We start from the raw sequence: 26,123 nt of genomic DNA on the forward strand, positions 1-26,123 counted from the left end.
AAGAATTTATTTAGGTAAACAAAATGTAGGAAAAAAACTGGGAGACCGTAACAGAAAAAATAGGAGGAAAAGGGTTAGGGTGGAAGTGGAAGTGGCTGCTCCCTCAGACGTCCATGAGAGGTAGAGCTCTGGTTTTAAATAACTGGGTTGCATGCCAACTGTGGCACCGTTTCACCTGTATAGACCCTCCACCACACTTGTTATCGGAAACACAAAGAAAAATGGTGGATTTCTTTTGGGGTGGGCTACACTGGGTGCCACAGGGGGGGCTGTTATTAGTCAGAGAGGAGGGGAGACAGGGTCTCATCCACCTGACTTGCCGGAATTCGACTTTTAGACTTCAGTTTGTGCAAAAATACTTAACAGGTCCAGCAGATCTAATGTGGAGGGATTTGGCCACCTGCCTCATCTGCATAAAGCAGAAAACAAACTTTTTATCACAACTGTGTGAAAAGCATCCACAAGGTCGGACTGAGCAACAGGCCCTCCACTGTGTGGACAGAGACTGGGACAGAATAACCTGAAACCACAGTGGAGGGTTTTTTACAAGCAACCCTTGGAGAAACAGACCGGTGACCTTCAGTGGAAAATTTTACATGGTGCTGTTGCCACAAATGCTTTTACCGCTGTTCTTAATCCTGCTGTTTTTAGAAAATGTCCTTTTTGTGATCTCTGTGAGACTGTTTTCCACATTTTCACTGAATGCAACAGGCTCACGGAGATCTTTTCTGTTTTAACATTGGTTTTTAGTTTCTTTGGCCTTGCTTTTACAGAGAAAATCTTTATCATGGGACTTGGCTATAACAAGACACACAAAAACGAATGGCAGCTCCTTCACTATATCTCAGGAGAAGTAAAGATGGCTATTTATTTATTTAAGCAGGAGAAACTGGATGGGGAACAGACTACTGACATCTATGTGTTAAAATGTGAAAGATAAATGAAGTGTTTTCTAAAAATCAAATATCTCTCTCTCTCCCTTTCTCTCTTCTGTCCTGTCTCTCTCTCTGTCTCACCCTTTGACAGGTAACGCCTCAGGGTATATTTGTCGTAGGTGTGCTGATGCCTGCCCAGATACGTTCAGTTTGTCAATGTGGCAGCGTCGACAGGTGAGTTCCCATTCACTCATTTTACTAAACAAAATCTACCTTGTTGGGTTGTCGATACTGTACTTGAACATTTTATTCAGAGTGTTTTAAGAAGGTCACAGTTTTTTAAAGATTGTTACTATTTTCAATTAAAGATAGCAGAGTGACTGCAAAGACAACTCATCTGTCAAAACCTGTTGTTGAATATATGTAATACTGAGCTGTGTGTAGTCATGAATGACAGTTAATGATGGAGCAGTCAGTCCTCTTGGAGACAGCCATAAAAGCGTTTCAAAATATCTCAGCATTAGGGTGGAGTTTCTGGAATCATTGACTTTTTTGGTGGTTCCACTGAGATCCCCTGGAGTTTCAGGAAAATGTTTCAATTTTCAGATTTGTGCTGAAAGACACTTTACCTGCAGTGCAGCAGTGGGGAACCACAGATGAGAGAAAAGAACACAAGCTCAACAAGAAAGCATCTCCAGTATAAGAATAATGAACATAGTTAAAGTCTTTTGTTACCAGTCATGTAAGGCTTGTCTTCAACGCTTCATCATCAAAAACAAGGACTTAGACCAAAATTTGCTTAAACTGTGTATCAGTTAGAAACAAAACAGGAAGTCTTGAACATTAATATGATTTTTTCCCTTTTATTGCTGAATCAATAATTTTTGTGCTATGGACAGAAATTTACAGCTTTCAGTTTTCATTGGAGCAGTTCAAGCAGAAACTCACTTATGTTCAAGAAATCCCCACAATTAACATTCCCCTAAAAGTTCATCAGTCCCTTCGGGCTTTAAGTTAATAGTTGAAAAGGTTCATTAGCCAAGCCCATTACCTTGGAGTGGGGGCCAACTCAGTATCTTATCCAGATTTAACCACAGACATGTCCTGGTAGATCACTCAACACAAATGAAATTCATAACCTGGGCCTGAGGAGCTGAAGGTTGAGGGGACCAGAACCCTGAAGATCTGGAGGACTGGAGTTCGGATGAGCTGGAGGACTGATGGGCTGATGGTCTGAAGGGCACAGGATATAGCTCTGATTAGCCTGATCTTTGTCATCAAATGCTTAAAGTCCTGTCAACATTCTCCATTGTCAGGCTAACAGTTATCTCCACGCTAAAGATCAAGGTTGTTTTTGTAAAGCCTGCAGATCTTTCGTGTATACGCACACAATGTACTGTACATATTTTAATTTAATGTGCTTTAGCAATTGCTAATAATTATTATCTTCAAGTATTATACTTATTCACACATAGTTTTCTTTCATAATTCATCCAACAGGAACCAAACTCCATCAGTCCATCAGGCAGCAGTGTGTTAAAACCCTAACTCATCGGATGTCGTTCACATCTAATTATGATCTTCATCTTTATCAGTGAGTTCTACTTGTTCACCATCAGTTTACAGTCTCATTCATCTATGCAAGATATTCTTGCATATCTTGTTATGATATATAATGGTATAAATAATCTGAAATGTAATACCATATATGTTACCCCATTCTTCTGAAGGCTGTTATGCCAAACACAAAATAAAGAGTTATTCATGAAAATGATACCAACAAACCCAAAGAAGTTGAAAGGAGAAGTCTGTGGAGTCACAGGGGGTGAAAGTGCAAAAAAATATAACATCATTCAAGTTTATATGCCTGGATCCCACCTGGACCTGGTGATAAGACCTCATTAATGCACCGACAGGAAAAGTTTGTCACATCTCACATTTAACAGCTTAAATAATATAAGAATGACATGTAAAAAAAAACCTTTATGTTTCTGGAGGACCACCACATCTAAGATCAACAACTGAATTTATAATCTCTCTATGCAGTTTTTTTTCCTTTAGCTCAGCTCCAGCACACCCAGGACCATCAGGATCGGTGTCCAGGTGGCTCCTGTAGCCCTCAGCTGGGTGACCTGCTGGTGGGGCGAGCCGCTCACATCTCTGCCTCTTCGACCTGCGGCCTCGATGGACCCGAGAAGTATTGCATCATTGGATACCTGGAGGTGTGTGGTCACATTGTAACTGGAGGCTGCTTTTGGGTCCGTTTGAATAGTAGTAATTGGGGTAAAGATTAATTGTATTATTTAAATAAAGTCATGAACTCCAACATTAATATGGTTAATTATGAATTTATGTTCGTGTACAGCTGTCAAACACATACCGCTCATGTAGTCAAACCAACAATGTGATTTTGCAAATTTCATCTTAAATCACTAAATGCTTGGAAGTCTCAATTTAAAACCTTGAAAAAAGTCCTCAGAGCCTTGAACCAGGATTTTGTCATATCCTCCTTCTTCAAGGACCTCTATGTCTCAGGTCTGATGGGTCTCCAAGACCCTGATGCTGACAGAAATGCTTTAATACCTTTGCCTGTCTGGGTCACTGAGAGAGGACTATTGGATTCTATCCATTTAAAATGAACCTAGAACAAATCTAAAGCCTGAGACTGTACCAACATATAAAGACAAGCAGCTGACTGATGTTTTTCTGGCTTGCACTCTAAGTTTCATACTGAAACATGTCCTGATCTGTTCTCATCTCCTCACTACTGCATTTTTCTTCTTCCAGTGCATCTAACCTCTCTTTGGCTCAATGTCTCATGAGGTAGAAAGAAAAATTTAATAACCACATTCTAGGTTAAATTGTTTATTTTCATCCAGACTGAACAAATGTGAACACACACCTTCATAGTCTCTGTGGATCCAGCTCGGGCGTTGATGTCGGCACACAGAATAATTGTGTGTCCTTTTGTATACAAGAAGACAAGTAGTGAAGCTATGTCAGACACAGTCTGGGGTTTGGCAGAGGTTGATTTTGATTTCTGTTTGGGGGTAGGCGTTTCTGACAGGACAGGAAGCAGGACCAGATCGGGTTTCTCTCTCTAATCTCCCTTAAATCCACAAGAAAAGATCGACACTCTCAGCTCAACTACAGCACTACATGCTGGTGTCTGTGTGTGTGTGGTGTGTGATGGTTGGGGGTGGGTCATGATCATAATGATTGCTGAGTATATCTTCATCCTTCAGGAGGGGCAGAAATGTTTCATATGTGACTCTCGTCTGCCGTATGACCGCTACAGCAACACAAATAGCCACCGCATCAGCAACATTATCACGACCTTTGACCCTGACAGAAAAATGAAGTGGTGGCAGTCTGAGAATGGTGAGAGACTGTCCAATCAGAAGGACATAAAAAACATCATATGACCAAAGTGTCCAATGAGAGAGGACCTCACAGTGAATCCACTTTAACCCTCACTGTAATCGTGATGTCTCTCAACTGCAGGTGTTCACCAGGTGAGCATCAGGTTAGATTTGGAGACTGTGTTCCAGTTCAGTCACCTGGTCCTAACCTTCAAGGTAAAACACTTCACACTATCAAATATTACAATGTACTTGAGCATATGTAAACAGTGGAAGCGGAGTCATGAAGATTTGATAATATTATTAAAAAAACTATAATGCGACGACTCTTCCTATTGTCTGCAGAGTTTCCGTCCAGCGGCCATGTTAGTAGAACGATCAAAGGATTTTGGACAAACCTGGAAAGTTTTTCGTTACTTTGCAGAAGACTGTTCACTTAATTTCCCATCAGTGTCCAATGAGACTGCTGACAGCGCTGATGATATCATCTGTGACAGCAGGTACTCTGGATCAGAGCCATCCACCGGGGGAGAGGTAGGGAACAAGTGTGTGCGTGTGTGTGTTCTTCAGATACGTTTTGTGTTTCATCTGTTTGTCCACTAGGTGGTGCTAAAGGCTCTGGATCCCGTCTATGAAATAGAAAATCCATATGCACCAAATATTCAAGGTGATATTTTAAGTCAGAGGATCTTGCTGTGTGGTTGGCTGAGAAATCAAATGACCAATCATAACAAAGAACATGTGAAATAGCTATGTAAATATGTGAAACAAATTAAACTTGGTGTTCATGTGCCTAATTGTCACTGTCAGATCTGATCACCTTGACAAACATCCGGGTGAACTTCACTCGTCTCTTCACTCTCGGTGACACTCTGCTCAGTCGACGACGCAGGAATCCTCAGGACAAATATTACTATGCTCTCTACAATATGGTAGTCCAAGGAAGTTGCTTCTGTAATGGACACGCAAACCGCTGCACACCTGTGGACGGAGGTCGGGGAGATGTCTTCACCCAGGTCGGCATGGTAAGCAGCAGGGCAGGTGGACTGCTTTAGTTTGATTTATGTAGACAAACTATTGATTATAGGGGCCTGGAGACATTTCCAGGTGAATGGAATGGCTGCTGTTTGGCTGCAGAGGGTTAACATGCTTTAATTTAATGTTTTAATCCATTGTCTGATTGTTGATGAAAGTACAGCCATGTTGATTACTCCAGGTAAAGATATTTCCACTCCTCAGGTTCATGGCCACTGTGTTTGTCAGCACAATACAGCTGGAGAGAACTGTGAGAGGTGTCAGGACTTTCACCACGACACTCCTTGGAGACCAGGAGGAGGAGACGCAGCTGACTTCTGCAGGAGTAAATACATTAATCTAGTCTCCTTCGATCTTGGTTGATCAGATGTATTCGGGCATCGTGACATACTGTGTATATTTCTTTCAGGATGTAATTGTCATGGACATTCAGACATGTGTTACTTTGATGCCACTCGTTATGAGGCGACAGGCGGTGTGAGCGGCGGGGTGTGTGACAACTGCCGCCATGACAGGACGGGACCTCAGTGTGAGCGGTGTCGACCTTTTCTGTATCAGGATCCACAGAGAACGGCAGACGATCCACATGCCTGCATACGTATGCCTCAACTGCTTGTATCTCCTCACTGTGTGTGCAAGAGACTTTCTCCTCATTGCTGAGATCATTAGCAGCCTCTGTTGTTGTACATGTAAAGGTCTTCGATCAGACCTTAGATCTCAAAGGTTTCTCAGTATCACCCTGAACTGTCGAGGTCCAGATCCAGAAAGGTCCCAGCTGATAATGGTTACAGCAATGTTTCAGGACCCGACAGGTCTAAGCTCCTCTGAGGGCTCATAACATGACATCTTCATGCTTCCTTTGTTTCAGCTTGTGACTGTGACCCAGCTGGTTCTCTTGGTGACGGCCTCTGTGATGCTCTGAGTGGTCAGTGTATCTGTAAACAGAATGTAGAGGGTCGACGCTGCAGTCGTTGCAAACCTGGCTTCTTTAATCTGAGACAGGATGATGCAGCTGGTTGCAAAGGTGGCAAACATTCTTCACGTCATTAAAAAAAAAAAACTTTTTATCAACAAACAGCAGTGAGAAGTGAGAAGTGTCTTCATGTCAGTCTGATGTTGTGTATGTTTGTGTGTTTTTCAGCATGCAGGTGTCATGTTTTGGGAAGTGTTGGGCCCTGTGATCCGCTGACAGGAAGCTGTGAATGTGATCACTCGGCAAGCGGCCCGTTGTGTGACCAGTGTCCGGTAGGTTTCATCTTAAAGGAACTAGCAGTGAACTAAAACGAAAGTTACGAATGTAACTACGGTTCTATGAATCCCGAATGACCGCCAGAGGCGGTGCTTTAAGCACTGAATATTCCCCTTCACGTATGCGCAGTTCGAGTATGTATACCAACAAATCACCTGTGACCTCTGGGTGACCCGTGGGAGACCATATCTTCCGGTATCACCTGAGGCTCGTTTCCTTCAGAATCTTCTCGCGAGCACACGAGGATTCTGAGTGACGGAGATCTCTGGCGGTCATTCGGGATTCATAGAACCGTAGTTACATTCGTAACTTTCGTTTTAGTTCATCCCTGCTGACCGCCAGAGGCGGTGCTTTAAGCACTGAATGATTCATACCAGCAAGGTCACGAAGAATCCGGAGTACGAACCTTCAGTGTGAAGAGGTAGTGGACTCCGGCTGCAGGACCACAGCTAATGGATGGTCAGTGGCCACATTCACTCTGTAGAACCTGGAGAAAGTGTCCGGCGATGCCCACGAAACCACGGCACAAATGTCCTCCAGGGACACTCCCCTCAGGGCAGCCCATGATGTAGCAACACTCCTAGTAGAGTGGCACTGCACACCAGATGGCAGGGGACGATTACTTGCCCGATATGCATGGGCAATGACATCGACAATCCAGCGGGACAAGCGCTGTTTGGAGACAGCGCAACCCTTGTTAGGGCCACCATAACAGAGAAAGAGCTGGTCAGATCTCCTAATGCATGCAGTGGCTGCAATATAGGCCCTCAGGGCCCACACTGGGCACAATAGTTCAGGTTTGTCCCCTCCGTCTCCTGGAGGAGGGTTGTACTGCGCAAGCCGAATAGGCTGGTTGAGGTGAGCACGGGACAGCACCTTAGGGAGGAATGCTGTGTTCGGCCACAGAGTAACCCCAGAGCCATCTGAGTTCCATCTTAAGCACGAGTCACTGACTGACAGGGCGTGCAGCTCACTGACACGCTTTGCAGAGGAAATGGCCAGGAGGAACGCAGTCTTGCAGGTAATCCACTTCAGCTCTGCTTGTGCCAAGGGTTCAATTGGTGGCTGGCGTAGTGCCGCCAGCACTAGTTGAAGATCCCATGGTGGAATTCTCGGGACCCTCGGAGGATGTAATCTCTGAGCGCCCTTCAAGAAGAGGGACACCAGGCTGTGTCTCCCTACTGTGCTGTTGTCAACCTTTACATGTCGGCAGGATATTGCTGCCACGTACACTTTTAGCGTTGACAGAGAACGACCCTCATCCAGGAGGAACTGGAGGAAGTCAAGGACAGTTGGCACAGAGCAGCACACAGGGTTCTCATCACGACTCGTACACCAGTTGGAAAACAGTCTCCATCTATTCTCATACTGGAGACGAGTGGACGGGGCTCTGGCGTTCATTATGGTGTGTCTGACAGAGTCCGCACAGATGTTCAAAAGCGGCTCGGGCCCTCCAGCCGTCAGACACAGTCGGAGACGTCGTGGATTGGGGTGCCAGATTCGCCCCGCCAGTTGGGACAGGAGATCTCTCCTGTCGGGAAGGCGCCATGGCGGATCGCGACAGAGTCTGTGCAGCAGAGGGAACCAGCTCCTCCCTGGCCAGAAGGGGGCCACAAGCAGGATCCTGTGACCATCTTGGAGGACCCTGTGGAGTACCAGTCGAATCAGAGGAAGTGGAGGGAAGGCATACAAAAGGCCATCTGGCCAAGGGTGAGCCAGCGCGTCCTGGCCTCGAGGGCTTGTCGTCTCGGCCAAGGAGAACCACAGAGGGCAGTGGGTTGACGCTTCTGAAACGAAGAGGTCCACCTCCGCTTTGCCAAAGAGGTTCCAGATAGTGTGCACTACCTCTGGGTGGAGGCGCCACTCTCCTGCTGGCGGTTTCTGGCGGGAGAGAAAATCTGCCAGGCGGTTCTGCTCTCCCGGTAGGTACATTGCTCGAAGGCTTATCAGGCGGGGAGCTGCCCATGTGAGGAGATCCTTCGTCACTTCCAGCAGCTGCGAAGACTTGGTCCCGCCCTGATGATTTATATGATACACAGCTGATGTGTTGTCTGCCCGTACGAGGACATGCTTGCCTCTTAGGTGTGGAAAGAAGTGTTTGAGAGCTAGGTGTACTGCCCGCAGCACATTGCTGTACATTGATGTGTGCACCCCAGTCTCCCTTGGGCCACTGCCCATGGGCTGCCCTGCTCTGCCACACTGCACCCCATCCTGAGGGGCAGGCATCTGTGGTGACAGTCTCCCTGCGAGACGGCACGCGGCCCATAGGAACACCCCTGAGCATGTAGGCCCTGTCTCTCCAAGGGGCCAAGGCGAGGGCAGCCTGCCGTGATACCCTGAGCTTCCTGCACCTGTGCTGCTTGGCGTCCAGGTGGAAACTGTTCAGCCATCTCTGCAGGGGGCGCAGTGACAACAAGCCCAGGGGAACCACAGCTGAAATGGATGTTAGCTTGCCCAAGAGGCGAAGGAATGTAACATAGGTCAGATGGCGGCCCTCTTGGAATAGGGTAAGAAGGTGGAGGATGTCGTCGACCCGGTGAGGGGACGGCCTGGCTGTCATTGTAACACTGTTCAATGTCACCCCAATGAAAGATCTGGTCTGTAACGGCACCAGGCAACTCTTCTCCAAGTTCACCCTGATTCCGAGGCGGGCCATGTGGGACAGGAGACGCGCTGTGTCTCGTGATGCCTGGGCCCGAGACGGCGCACAGACAAGCCAGTCGTCCAAGTATGGAAGGACTTTCATGCCCTGAGACTGGAGAGGTGCAAGGGCTGTGACCATACACCTCGTGAACACCCTTGGGGAGAGGGAGAGCCCAAAGGGCAGCACCCTGAACTGCCAGTGGCGGCCTCGATAGGCGAAGCGAAGGAACTGCCGATGTTGCTGAGCAATGGGGACATGGAAGTAAGCGTCCTTGAGGTCGATGGATGTGAACCATTCGCCGTGTGATACAGTTTGCAGTACCTCTGCTATGGTCAGCATGTGGAAGGGTATGACTTTCATGAATCTGTTTAACCCTCTGAGGTCTAAGATCGGGCGAAAGCCCCCGATCTTTTTTGTCACAAGGAAATAGGTTGAGTAGAACCCTCTGGGATGTGACAAAGGAGCCACAGCCTCGATGGCGCCTTTGGCCAGGAGGGCGGATAACTCCTGGTCCAGTGGGAGAGCTTTTGCCGGGTCGCTGATGGAGGTCATTCTGGCCCGGCCGGATGTGGGGGGCCGGCGGCGGAATTGAAGTTTGTACCCGTGGGTCAAGGTGGTAACTACCCACGGGTCTGAAGCATGAGCAGCCCACTGTTGGAGCTGCTGATGAGAAAAGTACCCGAGGCCAAGGCCTCAGCGTCTGCCTCCCCGGGCTCTAGGAGCCCTAGCAGGGGGGCGAACGGGGTCTGGAGCACGAGGTTGTCTGGAGGGAAGGCTCTCGCAACTCCCTGGCTGGTCTCTGTGCGGGGCACTGGATATTATGGCGGCCAGTGGGGTGGGTTGGTGGAAATAAGCGTGTGTGAGAGGCAGCTGTGAATGAAATTTTAAGGTCTCTGTGAAACACTCTCAATTGTAATTCTAAAATCAAGTTATTTGCATCCACACCAGTTGAGACGCTCAAACCCCCGCTTTCTCACCCCCTTTGTATTTTAAATTGTACTGCCCGACTCCACACCTCAGGGGGCCAGAACCCTGACTCCTGAAGGTGGAGGTGTGAAAACACACCTCAAAGGTGGACCCTTTTCCCCTAGAATATAAATGTAGGTCTTCCCCTTTGTTCATTGTCTCTTCCTGCATCCCGAACCACTGGCATGTTTGAGGGACCTTTCTTTGCAAAGAAATAAAACACGTGTCGGCCGACAGAAGCTCTCTATTTCATTCTTCACCTACAGAGAATTTCCACGACACAGCCAAGGGGCCCCTAAGGCCTGCAAGCTGCTGCCTGGCCTGTCCGGCCTGGATGGTACGTTCTAGTGCCTCCTGCGCTGCCGGGCCAAATAGCTGCCCTGGTTCCACTGGGAGGTTGCGCAGGGTTCTTCTAGCTGTCTCGGTCAGGTTTGACTGTGAAAACCAAACCTGGCGACGAGCTTGAACCAGAATGGACATCATTCTTCCAATCTCTCTGGACATAAGGCCAAACGCCTCCAGTGAGGCATCACAAAGGGTGACAGAATCAGCAGTCACATTGTCCTCCTGTAGTGAAGCAGAGAGGGCCAACATGAGATGTGACATGGAGTTCCCCATGCGGCCAGCACGTGCTCCAGCATCACAGGCCCTTGTGAGGAGATCGTCTGTGATCCGACACTGGGGTTGAAGGCACCTAGCATCCCTTCGCAGGGCTTCATCCGGGGACACTATGAGTGAGGTTGGAGGAATGGTGGGCTCAACGGCTGGCATGCAATCCAGGCCAACTCTCGCTGCCTCGTGCATGGCTGCCAGGGTCCGCCCATCTGCAGAGAGGCGGGAGCAGGCTTTAGTGTTCCTCCAACAGGCCTGCAACTCCCTCAGGTAGTCCTCTGAATGAGGAATAGCAAAGGCAGTGGGGGCCGGCCTACGTTTGAAGAAGGCACTTGCTGGTGCTGCTTCTGCCTGCTCTGGTACATCCATGTGCAGCCACTGTAGAGCCATGCGCATGATAGCACGCAAGGAGCTGTTCTCCATTCCGGCCACTGAACTCTGAGCTGATGAGTGGGAACCCTGTTCAGATGTTTGGGAACCACCCTCCCCTGGCTCCTCCCCGTACTCGTGAAAGCGGGTAGCTGAAGCCGTTAGGGAGAGTGTATCCTCCTCAGGTATCAGCATTGGCATTGGAGGAAAGGGTGCTACCTCAGCTTCCAAGGAAACGTCAGGCTGGCGGGCCGCGAGCATGGACCTCATCTGGGCCAGCTCAGCAGACAGCTGCTCTACCTTAAACGAAAGCCTGCTATGATCAGACTTTGACTTCTTCCTGGGGGGTGTGGCTGCCACTGCCATTGCTCGACGCTTGGAGCGTCTCAGAGAGTCCCGTGGTGGCTGGCCCGATGGGGGGAGGTCACGCCCATCTTCTGGATATTCCACCTCTGCCAGTCTTGCAGCCCTCACAGCTCTAGGTAAGTAGCTGCAGTTCATGCAGGGATTGTCGGACAGTGCATCCTGCAGGTGCTCAGGGTCCAGGCATGTGGGGCAGAGGTCATGGCCATCCTCTGGTTGTAGAGGGGCCTCACAAGATGTGCAGAGATGGGAGCCCTCCATTGTGGTAGCTCCAAGACTGCTTAGGTGCTCCTGGCTTGCTGTCCTATAGCGGCCTTTTACTGGGGGGAGGGGGCGCGTACGCCGCCTGTGCCAAGCAATGGGCTCAGTAGAGATCAGCGACCACTTGGGCAACCTGAGCGCGGGCACTATGGGCAGGCCAAGTGTGGGAACTGTATGCTGAAGGGAGGAAGCGCGTAGGCTTCCTATACCAGCAGGAGCCCAAACAGAGAATTTAATCAGCAGCAGAAGCTGTTACAAAACAAAGGTAGCCACCGCTGTGGCCCTTACCCAATCAGGGTTCTTAAGTTTAATTAACAAATCAACTTAACCAATTGGAGCGCTGACGCTGCAATTAACAAAAAGCAACGTGTGCTGGGGGGAGGCAGCGCGCACGCAGCCTGTACCAACAGAGGTTGACAACCACACTCATCCGCGGATGAAGTTATAAGCTACCGCTAGCAGAGAATCCACGTTGGGCACTGGGACGCGCTCACGCAACCCACCAACTAGGTAAGCGAGCGAAAGGCGTCAGCTCGAGCAAGTAGTTTATATGCCGGGAGAAGGATGCGCGAACGCCATCATCACCGACAGGAAGTTAATAAGCATAACAAAGTAGCTGCGAAGAACTAAGAATATACTTGCCTTGCCGGCGAGAGAGTGTCGCGGTGTCAACGCGAGCTCAATTAAGACTAATTGGAAAAAAAGAGATATCGCCGTCGCAGCTCCTGGAGGGCGAATGGTCGCTGCTCCGACCGACAACAACAACTACTAACGACGGAAATTAATTAGCTGTAGTGAAGCGGGCCGAATGCGGCTCAGTGCTTCCAAAGCAAACTGCGTGCGAGAAGAAAAGAAGGAAACGAGCCTCAGGTGATACCGGAAGATATGGTCTCCCACGGGTCACCCAGAGGTCACAGGTGATTTGTTGGTATACATACTCGAACTGCGCATGCGCGAAGGGGAATATTCAGTGCTTAAAGCACCGCCTCTGGCGGTCAGCAGGGATGAAATAGAACCTCAGTATAGTGACCTCTGGTGGCTACTGTGGAAACAACTTGATTTTTCGATTTGATTTACAGCTCTATGAGCTTGGAGAAACACAATAGATTCTGACCCTGAATGTCTTTGTCAGTGGGTGGCCAGAAACCTGGTTGACCAGACATGGCCAGTCTCACCTGGTCCCTCTCCCAATGTAGGCCAGATGGTCATTAATGAGTCGGGGTGATGGAGGAGCTCAGCTGCAGGGCATCATGGGTTAGAACAGACTGGTTTGGCATGATGGCTTGGAAAGGGGGCATTTTGAGCTTGGTGGCAGATGTATTACTACGGCTTCAACTTCACTGGATGGGTAGGTCCTGAGATTTTCTGATTCGGCGGGAGCAGCAGAGAGATCGACCTCCATCTCTCCTTCCAGATTCCAGGGCAGAGGTCAGATTCTACCAAAGGAACCACAACGTCTTCCTCCTGTGTGGTGAACCATTGGGGTCAGATACCCAGAAATGGTGTGACCTGAGAAATACCTGAGGCACTACATGGATGAAGACAGACATTTATTATTATTATATATTTATTATTTTTACATGAACTTCACCTGCACCTGTATCGTGCCACAATCATCGTTCAGATTTGACTTAGATAAAAAAAAAAAAAAAGATCATTTTTTTAAATTATCACAGAAGTATTTGCTCAAGTATGTTGATGTGAATTAATCTGATGTTTCAACAATGAAGAAAATTACGTGCTGAGGCCCAACTGGGGTTTCTACAGGGGTTTCTGAGGTTGCGGGAGGGAAGCCTTGGCCTGTGACCTGAGCTATAATGAACCTTTTTCAGCATATGTGTCCATAAATGTTAATTGGTTAAATGTGAATTTAAGGCCTCTTTGTTTGTGTTTTGTTCAGGAAGGTTTCTGGGGTCTGGGAAACTCTGAGTTCAGATGTTCACCCTGCAACTGTGATATTGGAGGAGCTCACAGCACCATGTAAGTCTCCACTGGTTCTGCTTCTTTTCATGTTTACAATCTGAATATATTTTATACAACAGTGTTTTAAACCTCATCTAATGAAGAAATCATTAGATGAGTGGTTTTTTGAGTCCTAACCCTAATAACCATACAGGAGGAGGACTCTCCTCAGGACCTACAGGGAATACACATTTTTCTTATTGAGCAGAAAAAGGTTACATGAACAATATCACATTTCATTCACAGTAACAAGGAATAACCAAAATGAAACTGAAATTTGCACCAAGAAGCATTTAAGGATGACACTGATGTGAGATAGTCTGAACCCACATTCAACCACCTAAAGTTAACAAATTCAATGGTTAATAAGCAATAAATTATCACTCCAACTGGAGTGAAAACATGATTTTATCATTTCATGACCTGCATTCATGGAAAAGGATGTGATATCATGTTTCTGAAGGAAATATACTATTATTCATATCAACAACTGATCAGAGATGATACAGTTTTAGTCTGGTAGTGTGAAAGTAAACAAACATGATACAGAAACAAAGCCTCTATCCTTTGTTTCTATTGGCCTGTCTACTGGTCAGAGGTGAATTCTTCCTGGTTCTGGACTGATCCTTGTCCTGGTTTTGGGTTAGGGGTTAGTATAAGAGCAGTTACATGCCCCTGTACAGATTGTCCTGCTACCTCAGGTGTTCTCCAGAAGACGGACAATGTCACTGTTTACCAAACATGATTGGTCGCCGCTGCTCTGAACCCGCTGCTGGATACTTCCTGCCTCCACTGGACTACATCCTGTATGAGGCAGAGCTCGCCATCCCTCTGAATGTAGGACGTTCTCCCTCTCCTACTAACACGCCGTCATCTTCCTCTTCTCTGGTGTGTAAGACAGTAATGAGAACACAAAACAGTCCAATGTCACTGCTCTTGTATAATCTGTTTGCATGTGTTTCCAGCTGAATCCAGGAGTTTTACCACAGTGTGAGCAGTACTACAGAGAGCAGGGTTACGACTTCAAAGTCAGCAATGGACGCATTGTACTAGTTCAGAGGACTCGTCGACTCGCCCGTCGGAGAAGACAGGAGCAGGTGAGAGCGCTGATTCATTTCAGATCATGTGACTGGGTTTTACCCTACTTTTCAGCCAATCAGATTACCATTCTCAGTCCCGTGGTTACTTGGTAAAGATTTTTTGTGTTTTACAGCAGACCAGCATCCCTCTTCTCCCAGGTCATGGCCTGCAGATCATTCCCCGTCAGAGGACTCCAGATCAGCCAGTCACCTGGACTGGCCTGGGATTGGTCAGAGTGTGGGAGGGAGTGGGACTTCGATTTTCCGTGGACAACATAACGTCATCAAATAATTACCAGCTTATCATTCATTATGAGTTGGAGGTAAAGCTTAATGAATTGATTTAATCTTATGCTGCTTTACTGTGAAATATTACTTCTTGTGTTTTAACCTTAGCTGATCTCCCTCCGTAGTCTCAATCTGATTGGCTGGCTTCAGTCAGCATGATCATGCTGTCTCCAGGTGATGGCAGCTGCAGCGATGACCCAAAAGGAAGTGAAACTCTGATTCTTTATGCAAACTCCAGGTGAGAGGATCTGTTTACCCACAGAAAGGTCACATGATTGTACGGGTGTGACGCTTATCCAGTCTGAGATTTATCAAGATTCATGCCTGTGTATTGTCCTTGAGGTTTTAGTTGTGTGTGTGGTTGTGTGTGTGTTTGTGTTAATGCTCTTGATCGTTAGTCTGTACACAATGTTTATTTCTTGTTTGTTTTATTTTTTCTTTCTTATTGATTGTTAATTGTTTTTTTTTGTTGACTGAGTACATTGTTTGCCTCCAGGTCTGTTCTTCTGGACCCTGTGTTGTGTCTGAATGCAGGAGGGCACTACTTTGTGGATGTGGTCTTTAACAAACAACCTGGATCTGATGGCTCTTATATCCTGATTGACTCGGTGAGAATGTCACGCATAGACGTGTATCTATGCGTTACATGGGTGTAAATGTCTGTCTGAAGAGGACATTTTACTATATAAGGATTTCATTATTAGAATTTTCTTTTCAGATGGGTTTAATTCCCAGAATTCAATCTGTTCAGAACTTCTGCTCTCAGAGTGACCTTGAATCTTTTCACCGGTTTCGCTGCATTGGATTGGCTGCTGAGCTTAATTCACAAGAGTCGCTACCAGAACGCTGTGGTGGACTCATCAAGAGCCTGTCAGCAAAAATCTACAATGGGGCTGTTGGTGAGTAGCTCAACATTTGGAGACAAATCCACATCTGAGCCCTTCATACATAATTCAGTCAGACACTGCCTGCAGCCAAAGACCTCGTCTAAAGGGCCCTTAACCTTGTTTCTGGTGATCTGCAGCCGGCGATGCCACTGATTATAAAGAAGAATTCTTCTTGTAAAATAGTACTGAAGTCTATGGGAAAATGTCCCTCCTCCTCCCTGATGAGTTTATGGTCTCAGTCTTTAGTTTATAGTCTTCAATATAACATGATGTTCATTTTTTAAATTGATCTCCATTTAGAGGAAAACGAAAGAGGGCAGTGGTTAGGGGGTGGGGCTACCGTATGATTGACAGACTGTGCCACACAAGACTTCAAAACAGCAGGAGACAAACAAATTGGTCTGGGTTACATATTACAAAGGGTTGAGACTTGAATTTTATACACTGAGAAGTACCTTCATACGAAATGAAGATTTTTTTTTTTTATTTATTTTGTCAGTTGATTTTGACCTGTTAGAACATGTTGTTTGAGTCTTTCTGTGTATTTCCTGTCTTCAGCATGCAGCTGTAACGTTGTTGGCTCTCTTGGACCTTCCTGCAGTAAACTGGGTGGACTCTGTGAATGTAAACCCAATGTGATTGGACGATGCTGTGATAACTGCGCACCTCTAACATTTGGTTTTGGACCTGATGGCTGCAAATGTAAGCTACTCACCTTCAGAAGAACCACATTTGACATAATGCTTTCCTTCCTGAAGTAGGCAAAGCATTAACCATGCACAAAAATAAGATCACATGTCTCAGATGTGAGTGCTGTTGTCTTAATTTGTTGGCAGCCTGTAACCAATCACCTGCTGGAGCAACCAGTAAGTCAGGCACAGTTGTCGAAGAACACGCAGTTAATATTGACTTCCCATTTGGCGAGATAGTGTCCACCCTTTAGTGTCCTCCACTGTTTTGCTTTATATTATTCAAACTCCAGGTAGTCATGATGGACTTTTTTGTGTTGTTGGCAGCATGTGACTGTGATCCTCGTGGTTCAGTGTCGGAGGTGTGTGATCAGGTTAGAGGTCAGTGTGCATGTCGCTCCAAGGTGACAGGGCGGCGCTGTGATCAGTGTCAAGCAGGATTCTGGGGTTTTCCCTTCTGTCGACCCTGCGAATGTAACAGACTGTCAGAGGAGTGTGATGGAGAGACCGGGGAGTGTGTGGACTGCAAAGAGCACACCACTGGACCGCACTGTGACAGGTTATACTTGTATCGTTATATCTATATCTACAACTGACACTGTGAGAGGTTTTATCTATAATCATAATCTATGAACTAACTGATAAGAGGAACACTATAGATACAGTTGTGAAGGAAGATGGGTGAGAGCATCATAGTTTCAGTTTGTGTGATGAAGTCTGACTCTTCAAATGAGTGGAACTCTTCAGACTGCGATGTTAAATGAATCTGTACAGGCAGAGTCCTCTACATGTTATTGTTCTCATCACACCCATGTTTTTGATACAGGTGTGTGGCAGGTTATTATGGAAACCCCGTCTCCAGACAGCCCTGTGAGCCATGTCTGTGTCCAGACCTCCAAGAGAGTGGTCGATTCTTCGCCACCTCCTGCCAGGGTGACCCACAGTCATTCGGTTTGATGTGTCGCTGCATGGAGGGGCACACAGGTAGGAGCTGAGATCATTCTTTGACCCACTAAACACTTTGTTGTTCCATTTTATCCTCAGAGAGGCAGACAGATGGGTCCATGGGTCTCTGTTTATGTGTGAGCAGATGAGAAAAGAGAGTGATTATTAAAAGTCCTCCCCTTAGGTCCACGTTGTGACAGATGCAAACCTGGTTTCTATGGCGATTTGACAAGACCAGGAACTAGCTGTGTGGCGTGTCCTTGCAATGACAACATTGACCCAGATGACCGCAATGCCTGCGATAGCCTGACGGGTGAATGTCTGCGCTGCCTCCACCACACAATAGGACCACACTGCCAGAAATGCAAACCTGGTTTCTATGGCAATGCCCTGGACCAAGACTGCAAAGGTACATGCATGAATATTCACTGAACATGTTTTAGGTCAGATGTTTTGATGGGATACACATTCCTCCAGTGAAATTATACTTAACGCATCTTGTATCTTCAAATTTTGATCATAAATATCACAAACCAAATGTTTCCCACCAGTGTCCTAACAGTCACATGTTGGGACACGGGACACCTCACTCTCTTCAGGAACATTTCCATCCTGTCAAACTGGCTCAGGTAAAGTCTCACCTGACACTGATCAGGTGGATAACACCTGCATCACTGCTCACTTCCTTGTCTAAGTGTAGTGCAAACAAGATCCCCTGGATCCACATCATTCTGCTTTAAGGGACCCCTAAACTGTGACCACAGACCAGCCAGACCTCAGTCATGGTTCTGGTCCTGATGACCCTCCCAGCTGCCTTTGATGCAGTGAGCCAACACCAGATCCAGCTGTCTATTCTCTCTGAAATGGGCATCTTAGACCTTGTCCTTTCTTGGTTTGAACCCTACCTCACCAGGCCCCTTCATTGTGTCAGGGTGGGGACAAATAGCCCTAGCCCAACCCCTCCTCACTGGGGTACCTCAAATTTTAGTTCCGGGACCCATTCTATTTGCAATATGTAAAGTACATGTCTACCAGTACACACGTGAACCTGCTAAAATTCATAACCACACCACTAACCCACACTACTTAAACACGGAGCTGTAATTTTATCTTGGCTTCATGGAACATCACCACAGAGAGGAAGTAAGAAGAGAAACCACAACTGCAGTGCTGCCTGTCTGAAATTCTCAATTTGAAAGAGAGAATGACCAACGAGAAAAGTCACACACACTCACCCAACCAATAATATAACAACATCACTGAGGGAGTAATAATGAACATAGCTGAAAGGTATAGGTGAGTTTTTAAAGACTGTCATGTTTTTCTCTAAACCTCACCGTTAAACTGAAATTTCCATTTGTGATACATCTTATGTACTGATTGCAATATATTATCTATTTCCCAGAATGCTCCTGTGACAGGCAGGGGACAGAGGTGACTCAGTGTCCTCTAGGGAGTCCATGTTTCTGTGACCCAACAACAGGACAGTGTCCCTGCAGGAGGGGCGTGGAGGGTGTCCTCTGTGACAAGTGCAAGGATGGATACTGGAACCTGGACGGACCATTTGGGTGTCAACCCTGCAGCTGTGATCCTGCTAACACTCTATCCAACATCTGCAACAAGGCAAAACCTTCAGCCAACAGACCATATGCACCTCCTGGGGTTTTCTGACAGTTTTACTCTGTAAAAGATTCAGACTGGAGGCTCACACAACGTCATGTGATGTTTCCAGGTGACGGGACAGTGTCTGTGTCGTCCTGAGTTCGGAGGGAGACAATGTGATGAATGTGGAGAAAATCACTTTGGTGATCCAGACGTGCAGTGCATTTGTGAGTAATAACACAATCAGTCATTTTGTTTTTCAGCTCACGTTCAAGCTTGGACCTGATCCCTTCACAGGTACAGCACCTGGTACAAACCTGAGAACCGTCATCACTGTGACCAGACCTCACTTTAAATTCAAATCAATGCTCAAATTGTGGTTCTTTATCAATCTGAGAGATAGACCTGTTGTAAGGATGGTAAATTACTGCTGGGTGAAAGAATGCCAGTTCCTAGAGTCACATAAAGTTTAATCCATTCAAAATCGTAAAATATGGCACGGCGTGGTTGGCTGAGTGGCTGGTGTGTGCATTGCAGCATCCTTGGTTTGAGTCCAGCCAGAGGAGCTATGCTGCAGGTCCTTGTTGTTTTCATTTGAATGAACTACTTCTTGTTTTCAGCCTGCGACTGTAACCTGGAGGGAACAAAAGCATCCATCATGTGACCCAAAAACTGGTGAGTGTATCTGTAGAAGTGGTGTTACCGGTATCTTCTGTGATGAATGTGCCACTGGCTATAATTTGGCATTCCCGGCCTGCGAGGAGTGCCACCCATGTCAAGCCCTCTGGGCCCGAAATGTCACTGATGTCAAGCGAGCCACACAGAAGATGAGAACCTTCGTCCCTCACCACAATGATGACCTGAGGCCTGCAGACGGTCACTACACTCAACAGATACAGGAAATGATCTCCAATCTGAACAGCCTCACAAACCTGAAAGGACTGTCCACACCGAAGGTGGAGGAGATGGAGAAACTGTGGGTGAAGACTAAGTAAGTTTCTGCCTGGAAAAAAAAAGAAAGAAGTCGATTGTGTCTTTGAACCTTTTCTAGTCTCAGAGCTCTTTACAAGGCACAGATAGATAACTAATACATATAAACATATTGTGTAGATACTGATACTGTACAACAAATATCACATTCATATATCATACCCATACATACTCACATACTGATGAAAGAGGCATCAGGGCCAGGGTACTCTTTGTTAACACCAGCAATCAAGTCCCTGACTTTTTCTAGTCCCCTGATCCACAGGGAGCAGGTTGGCTCTTATCAGGTCTGAGCTCTCTCTATCTTCCAGGAAGTTGAAAGACACCGTTGACCCAAACATGACCCTGATCGACCCCTCTCCTCTCCTCAACACTGAAATCAACAACATTCAACTTGAGTTCAAGAAACTGCTGAACAGTTTGAGGGATAATCTCAGGGATCCAGATGATGAAGATCATGAAAACTTGGAAGGTACAGAATATATCCCCACACCATCTACTGGTATGACGTGATCAGTCTGAAGGTAAGGTAGACCTTATCCGACCTCACTTGGTCTAAAGGTGGTCACAGGACTGGTTCCAGTTAGCTTAGCTGTCAGGACCACACACAGTTATGTTTGTGGACAGTTGAGACAGGAGGGAAAAGGTCTAGACCCAGACTCAGATCGAGATATAGACCCAGGTCACAATAACACCAGGTGGAGTTGCATCAGCACTGTCATGGCCTGACCTCCCTCTCATTTTCATTCTTTCTACGCAATTTCCATTGTCCTTATTGTCTCTGTTTTTACTGTTTTTAATGTTCTGAATGTTTACATTGATTTAACTATATCTACTCAGCACAGCACAGTTTATTTCTGATCTGTTCAGAGCTGAAGGATCAGATCCAGAAGCTTCATGAGGACTTCCTTTTGGATGAGAAGAGGATAAAGAGAGCCAATAAAGCTTTAGAGAATGCGATGGAGATCAGACAGGAAGTCAAACACAAACTGAATATGTGCAATGTGGAAGGAGGAGCCCAGGCACCATTGGAGAATAAGGTCAAAGAACTGAGTGTAGTCAATCTTAACCAAAAGGTGAGTTTCACTTACACCTCAGAAGGACACTACCAGATACCAGATGGCCTCCACCCTGCTTGCAACACATGAACATTTTCAAAATGATCAGAGATTGTCTATGCAGGCTAGGGTGACCCAACAACGAACCAATTAGAAAACTGTCAGGTGATGATCAGTGACAGTTGGGTTTCAGCAGCTCTGTGTGGTCTGACGCAGGTCTGTGGAGAAACAGGTCTGGAAGACTGCTCAGGGTGTGGTGGAGCTCTGTGTAGTCTGGATCTTGGAAAAAGGAGGTGTGGTGGTCCGGACTGTGATGGGGTTGTTCCTATCAGTCTGAAAGCTTCCAAAACAGCTGAGACAACCAAAGACCAACTCCTCAAACTCCCATCCAGACTGGAGAAGTCCAGCAAGAAGGCAGGTTTACACCAGAGTTAATGGGAGCTCTCTGGTATTCATCCAGATGAATCAGCTTTGGATGTTCCTAGAACAGAATGGGGTGGTGTATATTAAGTACTGATCCTGCCCTGGTTTAACCCCTTTCTACTACTTGACTGTAGACAGGTGACCAGGCCTTGACCTCATTCCTGTCTCCTCACAGGTCCACGATGCCAAACAGGTGGCTCAGGACACCAAGAACCATGCCAGAGCTCTGCAGGATCGGATCAATGGCGACATGGAGTCCTTTGAGAGAGAGAAAGTCAGAACCAGGGAGCTCATCCAGCAGGTCAAAAACTACTTGATAGGTCAGTGTCTGAAGGTAATACCTCGGGGGGCTGGTCCTCACCTGACTATTGTCAGGGTCATGAGCAGACGATACTTATGAGGCTATTTGGATTTCATGCTTTGAATCCCACTGCCCAGATGAGATGGTTCTTCCAGAGGACATCGAGAAAATGACCCGAGCTGTTCTAAACATCCAGCTGCCACAATCTCCTGAGCAGAGCCGATCAATGATCAATGACATCGATAATCTGCTGTCCAATGCTACGCTCTTTCAAGACAGCCTGGGCAACCTGGAGAAGCATGCTCAGACTACCCAGGAACTGCTGCAGACCGGCCTGAACATCAGGTCAGTAGCCCCAAACACAAGACAGGTGTTAGTTCTAGAAGCACGCCAAAGTCATATTATTCAAACACAAAATGTTACTCAAACACACAACTGTAACACAAATGAGCTCAAGAGATTGTTTGCAAACACAAGAACACACTTTACCAAAAATGTCAAACATTATTAAGACATCAAACTTTATTAAGACATGAACACAGTCATACCCTTCAATAAAAACAAAACCTTTTGGTTTAAACAGTGTTGCTCTCATTTCTTGTGTTTAGGGACCAGACAAAGGACATTGATGTGACACAAATCGACAGAAACATTTATGAAGCAGAGAGAGCTCAGGACAAAGCCAACAATGACCTGGAAAAAGCCAGCCAAGGCACAGACATGAGCAGAGAGAGAATCCAAGACGTAATTCTAAAATATTTCAAATATGCCATTTCAGGTTAAAGTTCAGTGTGTTTAAGTGAATTTCTTTCAATGTGTTTCAATTCATATGAAATAAAATCCAAATTATTCACATCAAACGATAACAAAGTTACTCTGCACTTTAAATATAGAGCAAGTGTAGATCAAACTCTGAATATATATATATATATTTATAAACCCTATACATAAAGAGACCCAACAAATCCCTGTGTTTTCGATGTGTTTCAATATGCTTTATACTATTCCAGATTAAAGAGAAACTGGATAATACTGAGAAAAAACTGATGAGTTGTCAACTTGAAGATCTGAACAACGAGGTGGAAACACTGAAGAAGAAAAATCACCAGAACAGAAAGACGGCTAAAGATGCTGCAGTGTTGACCTTAAACACAATACACTCGCAAACAGTAAGAAGACAGCAGACACATTCACATTCACATTCATTTATATTCAAGTTTATAATCTTATTTATGGTGTTTTTTTTTTTTTGTCAGAAAACTGATTAATTGGTTTCACCCCTAATATTATTTCAGTGGCACCACAGCTTCCTGTCAAATAACTGCAGAGTTTTGGACATAGATCTGGACAGATCCTGACAGTGTCTTGACTGTTTTCTGTTTCACAGGAGCTGGACGATGTGATGAAGCTGTTTGGGGTATTAAACCACAAAATTTCAAATCAGACAGTTGAGCGTGAAGCTAAAGAACGACTCAAAAACATCATGGAAGAGGTGGAAGATATGAGGAGACAAGTGGAGCACAAACTCCAACAGTTAGAAGGTAGAACTTTTCTTTTGATTTGTACTATCTGGTCTGTTGATGGTACTTTGTGTTATATGACAGCAGTGAGATCAGCAGCATTAAAACTGGAAGTGAAGCTGCAGTGATCACAGAAGCTACAACACTTACTTCACCCAACTGTTCCTGCAGTTTGGACCCTGGTCCTAAATGGAGAGTCTCCTGGACCAGACTCTCAGCTGGGTCGTGAGGCGAGGAACACAAAACTTCCTCAATAGATTTTTACAAGAACTGAACACAAAATATATCTGAGGGACAGCATGTTTGTATGTTTGTAGATGTCATAGGTCAGTGGTTCATGTCGTCAGTATTCAGGCCCAGGACAGGTTGATGGAGTCCAGCGTGTGCTGGCAATGTTCCTTCAATAGGGGTCTCTGATAGTGTTACAAGAATGCAGGATACTGATGAGGCCAGCAAGACATGGTATTGGTTTGGTAGGAGTGGTAATGGCTTCTGAGCTAATGTACGGATAACAGCACATGAAGTGGTTCACATTAAAGGGGCGGGGTTTGCTCCATCTGATCAATTGGACCCTGAAGACACTAAAAGTGCATATTTCACAACTATAGTATTAAGAAAATAAAAAGAATATAAATCAATAATTCAATAAAAAAGTAGCACAGCTACAGAAGCCGCAAAGAATGCTGGGAAAAAAAATCCCAGACTCTGTCAATGAGTCAACTACCAGAATTATAATATTAAATCTCCACATTGGACAGATTTTTCTGTTTCTGTGTCCCATAAACGTATGTTTCTGAGTTATTGATTTATTGACTTATAGTGCTTGTTTGACATTTTGAACCTCATTATTTAATTTCCAACCTCAGACAACTAAAGAGGTCTGGGGCCTTAACCTGCTCCAGGGGAGGTTACGTTATCGTGGCAATGTGGTTTACTGTAGGGGTTCACTTTCATCCCCTGAAAGTAAATCACCTTTGTGAGACTGAAGACCCAAAAATTAACCCTGAAGTTAGCTCACTAAGATGTCCGTGAAGGTTCTCAGTCATCCAGGTGATCTTAGTCTTGGAACGTTTAATTGGAAGCAACTAGACTTCTGTATCTTCGATAAAGGGTTAGATTATCTTGAATAAAAAAGTGCGGTTGCTTCCCACTAAACGCTAAGAGCTTGATAAGATGAAATCTAACTTCATGATACAAGACTCAGGTCCTCCCTCTGTAGGATGACTGGGGCTGGACCAAGGCCACAAAGACAGTGCACTGATCTTCTTAGTTGGAATTTATTTGTTTTTAAATTAAAATGAATTTAATTTAAGCTCTTTTCTCTCGCTCCACTTCTCAGCCTAAGCTTCAGATGGCCTCTGTTGGTCTCTGCTGTGTCTTTGTTGTCAGGTCTGGAGTCCAGAGTCCAGCAGCTGATCAGAAGGAAGGAGGAGAAATCAGCTGAAGTGTCTGAGCTGCTGGAAACAGCTGATTCATTAAGGCGACAAATCTCCAAACGAGCCCAAGAATACATCAGCTGTACTACCTGAGTGCTGCAGAGTACTGTAGAGTTTGAGGTACTACACAAATCGGCTCTTCAGCAAAACTCTCTCTAACTTGTTTTTAGAAACTTTTTCTCCTCTTATATTATGCATATTTTTGTAACAGCGACACTGATAGAAAAACACCAATAAAGACCTGAATTCTCTGAAAGTAGTTTGTTCTATTTCGATTCAACCATCTGACATTGTGTGTCAGAAACTACACTTATAACTAACAACTACACTACAACTAACATCTACACCTACACACTCACAGCTGCACATACCCTTTATCTTAAGTCAATGAGCAGCTTTGGTTGACTACACAGATCACATCATTACACAAGTTTAACCGACAATTTCACACTTCAGACTTGAGCACAGAAGCAGTAAACTTTTGAATGTGTGTGTGTGTGAGAGAGAGAGAGAGTGTTTTTGTGTTTAATGCTGTTTCCATTCTCTTGTTAATGTTTGTTCTCAGACAGACGATCTGGTCTCTGATTGGTTAATAACTTGTCTGAGCAGACAACCACTCATTATCCATAATGCACCAGGAGCACACAGACACACAATCTTCAGATGTTGAGCTGGGGGGTTGGATCCCCCACCAGCTAAAAAAATAAAACCATTCAACCCAACCCCCAAACACACACACACTTCCTCCCCCCAGACTTAAACCTCACCTGCAACAACAAAGGAGGAGGTGTGTGTGTGTGTGGTGGGGGGGGGGGGATAAGGAATGTCTTTGTCTGAGTCCCGGTTGGAGGGTGGCGGGCTGCTCTGGTGTCCTCCTCCACCGACTTCTAAACTTTTAATTTGATTTATTATGAGGCACCACGTTTATTCAGCTGCTGTTCGGGTCCAGATCCAGAGAGCCAAACAGATCTCAGGAGAGCTTCCCACAAACCTTTGTCCATATAGAGAAATCACTGAGAGAGAGATAAAGGAAGACAGGAAGTCAGTTCATTATTTCAAAATAAAAGCGTCTCTCTGAGGCGCACAGAAATTAAATGATCGATTTTTTTCTCATAGTGTATAGTGAGTGAATTTTTGTTTTGGTGTTTTTGACAGTTGAATTTCCTGGATTGGTTTCACTGTTAAAAATAACGACACGTTTGAACCG

At 45.8% G+C, this 26,123-nt stretch overlaps 1 protein-coding gene across 1 annotated transcript; it reads left to right on the forward strand.

Annotated features, from left to right (window-relative positions):
* Positions 1 to 1,083: 1,083 nt before the first annotated feature.
* Positions 1,084 to 25,167, forward strand: lamb4 (laminin, beta 4). Its single transcript, XM_029523178.1, is given in 36 exon segments — positions 1,084 to 1,109; positions 2,376 to 2,469; positions 2,922 to 3,097; positions 4,121 to 4,256; positions 4,380 to 4,453; positions 4,583 to 4,771; positions 4,841 to 4,904; positions 5,048 to 5,262; positions 5,477 to 5,597; positions 5,682 to 5,870; positions 6,141 to 6,296; positions 6,414 to 6,517; positions 13,637 to 13,716; positions 14,400 to 14,586; positions 14,664 to 14,795; positions 14,912 to 15,100; positions 15,191 to 15,303; positions 15,562 to 15,673; positions 15,784 to 15,964; positions 16,511 to 16,654; positions 16,969 to 17,200; positions 17,468 to 17,625; positions 17,771 to 17,995; positions 18,992 to 19,209; positions 19,319 to 19,415; positions 19,809 to 19,840; positions 19,842 to 20,179; positions 20,490 to 20,650; positions 21,049 to 21,254; positions 21,453 to 21,650; positions 21,835 to 21,979; positions 22,098 to 22,305; positions 22,569 to 22,704; positions 22,971 to 23,129; positions 23,348 to 23,501; positions 24,870 to 25,167. Coding segments are annotated over 35 exon segments (5,388 nt in total). The 5' UTR covers positions 1,084 to 1,109; positions 2,376 to 2,450; the 3' UTR covers positions 25,010 to 25,167.
* The last annotated feature ends 956 nt before the right edge of the window (positions 25,168 to 26,123 follow it).

This window comes from Echeneis naucrates, chromosome 16 (genome assembly GCF_900963305.1).
Source record: "Echeneis naucrates chromosome 16, fEcheNa1.1, whole genome shotgun sequence".
In the NCBI taxonomy this organism is placed as follows: Eukaryota; Metazoa; Chordata; class Actinopteri; order Carangiformes; family Echeneidae; genus Echeneis; species Echeneis naucrates.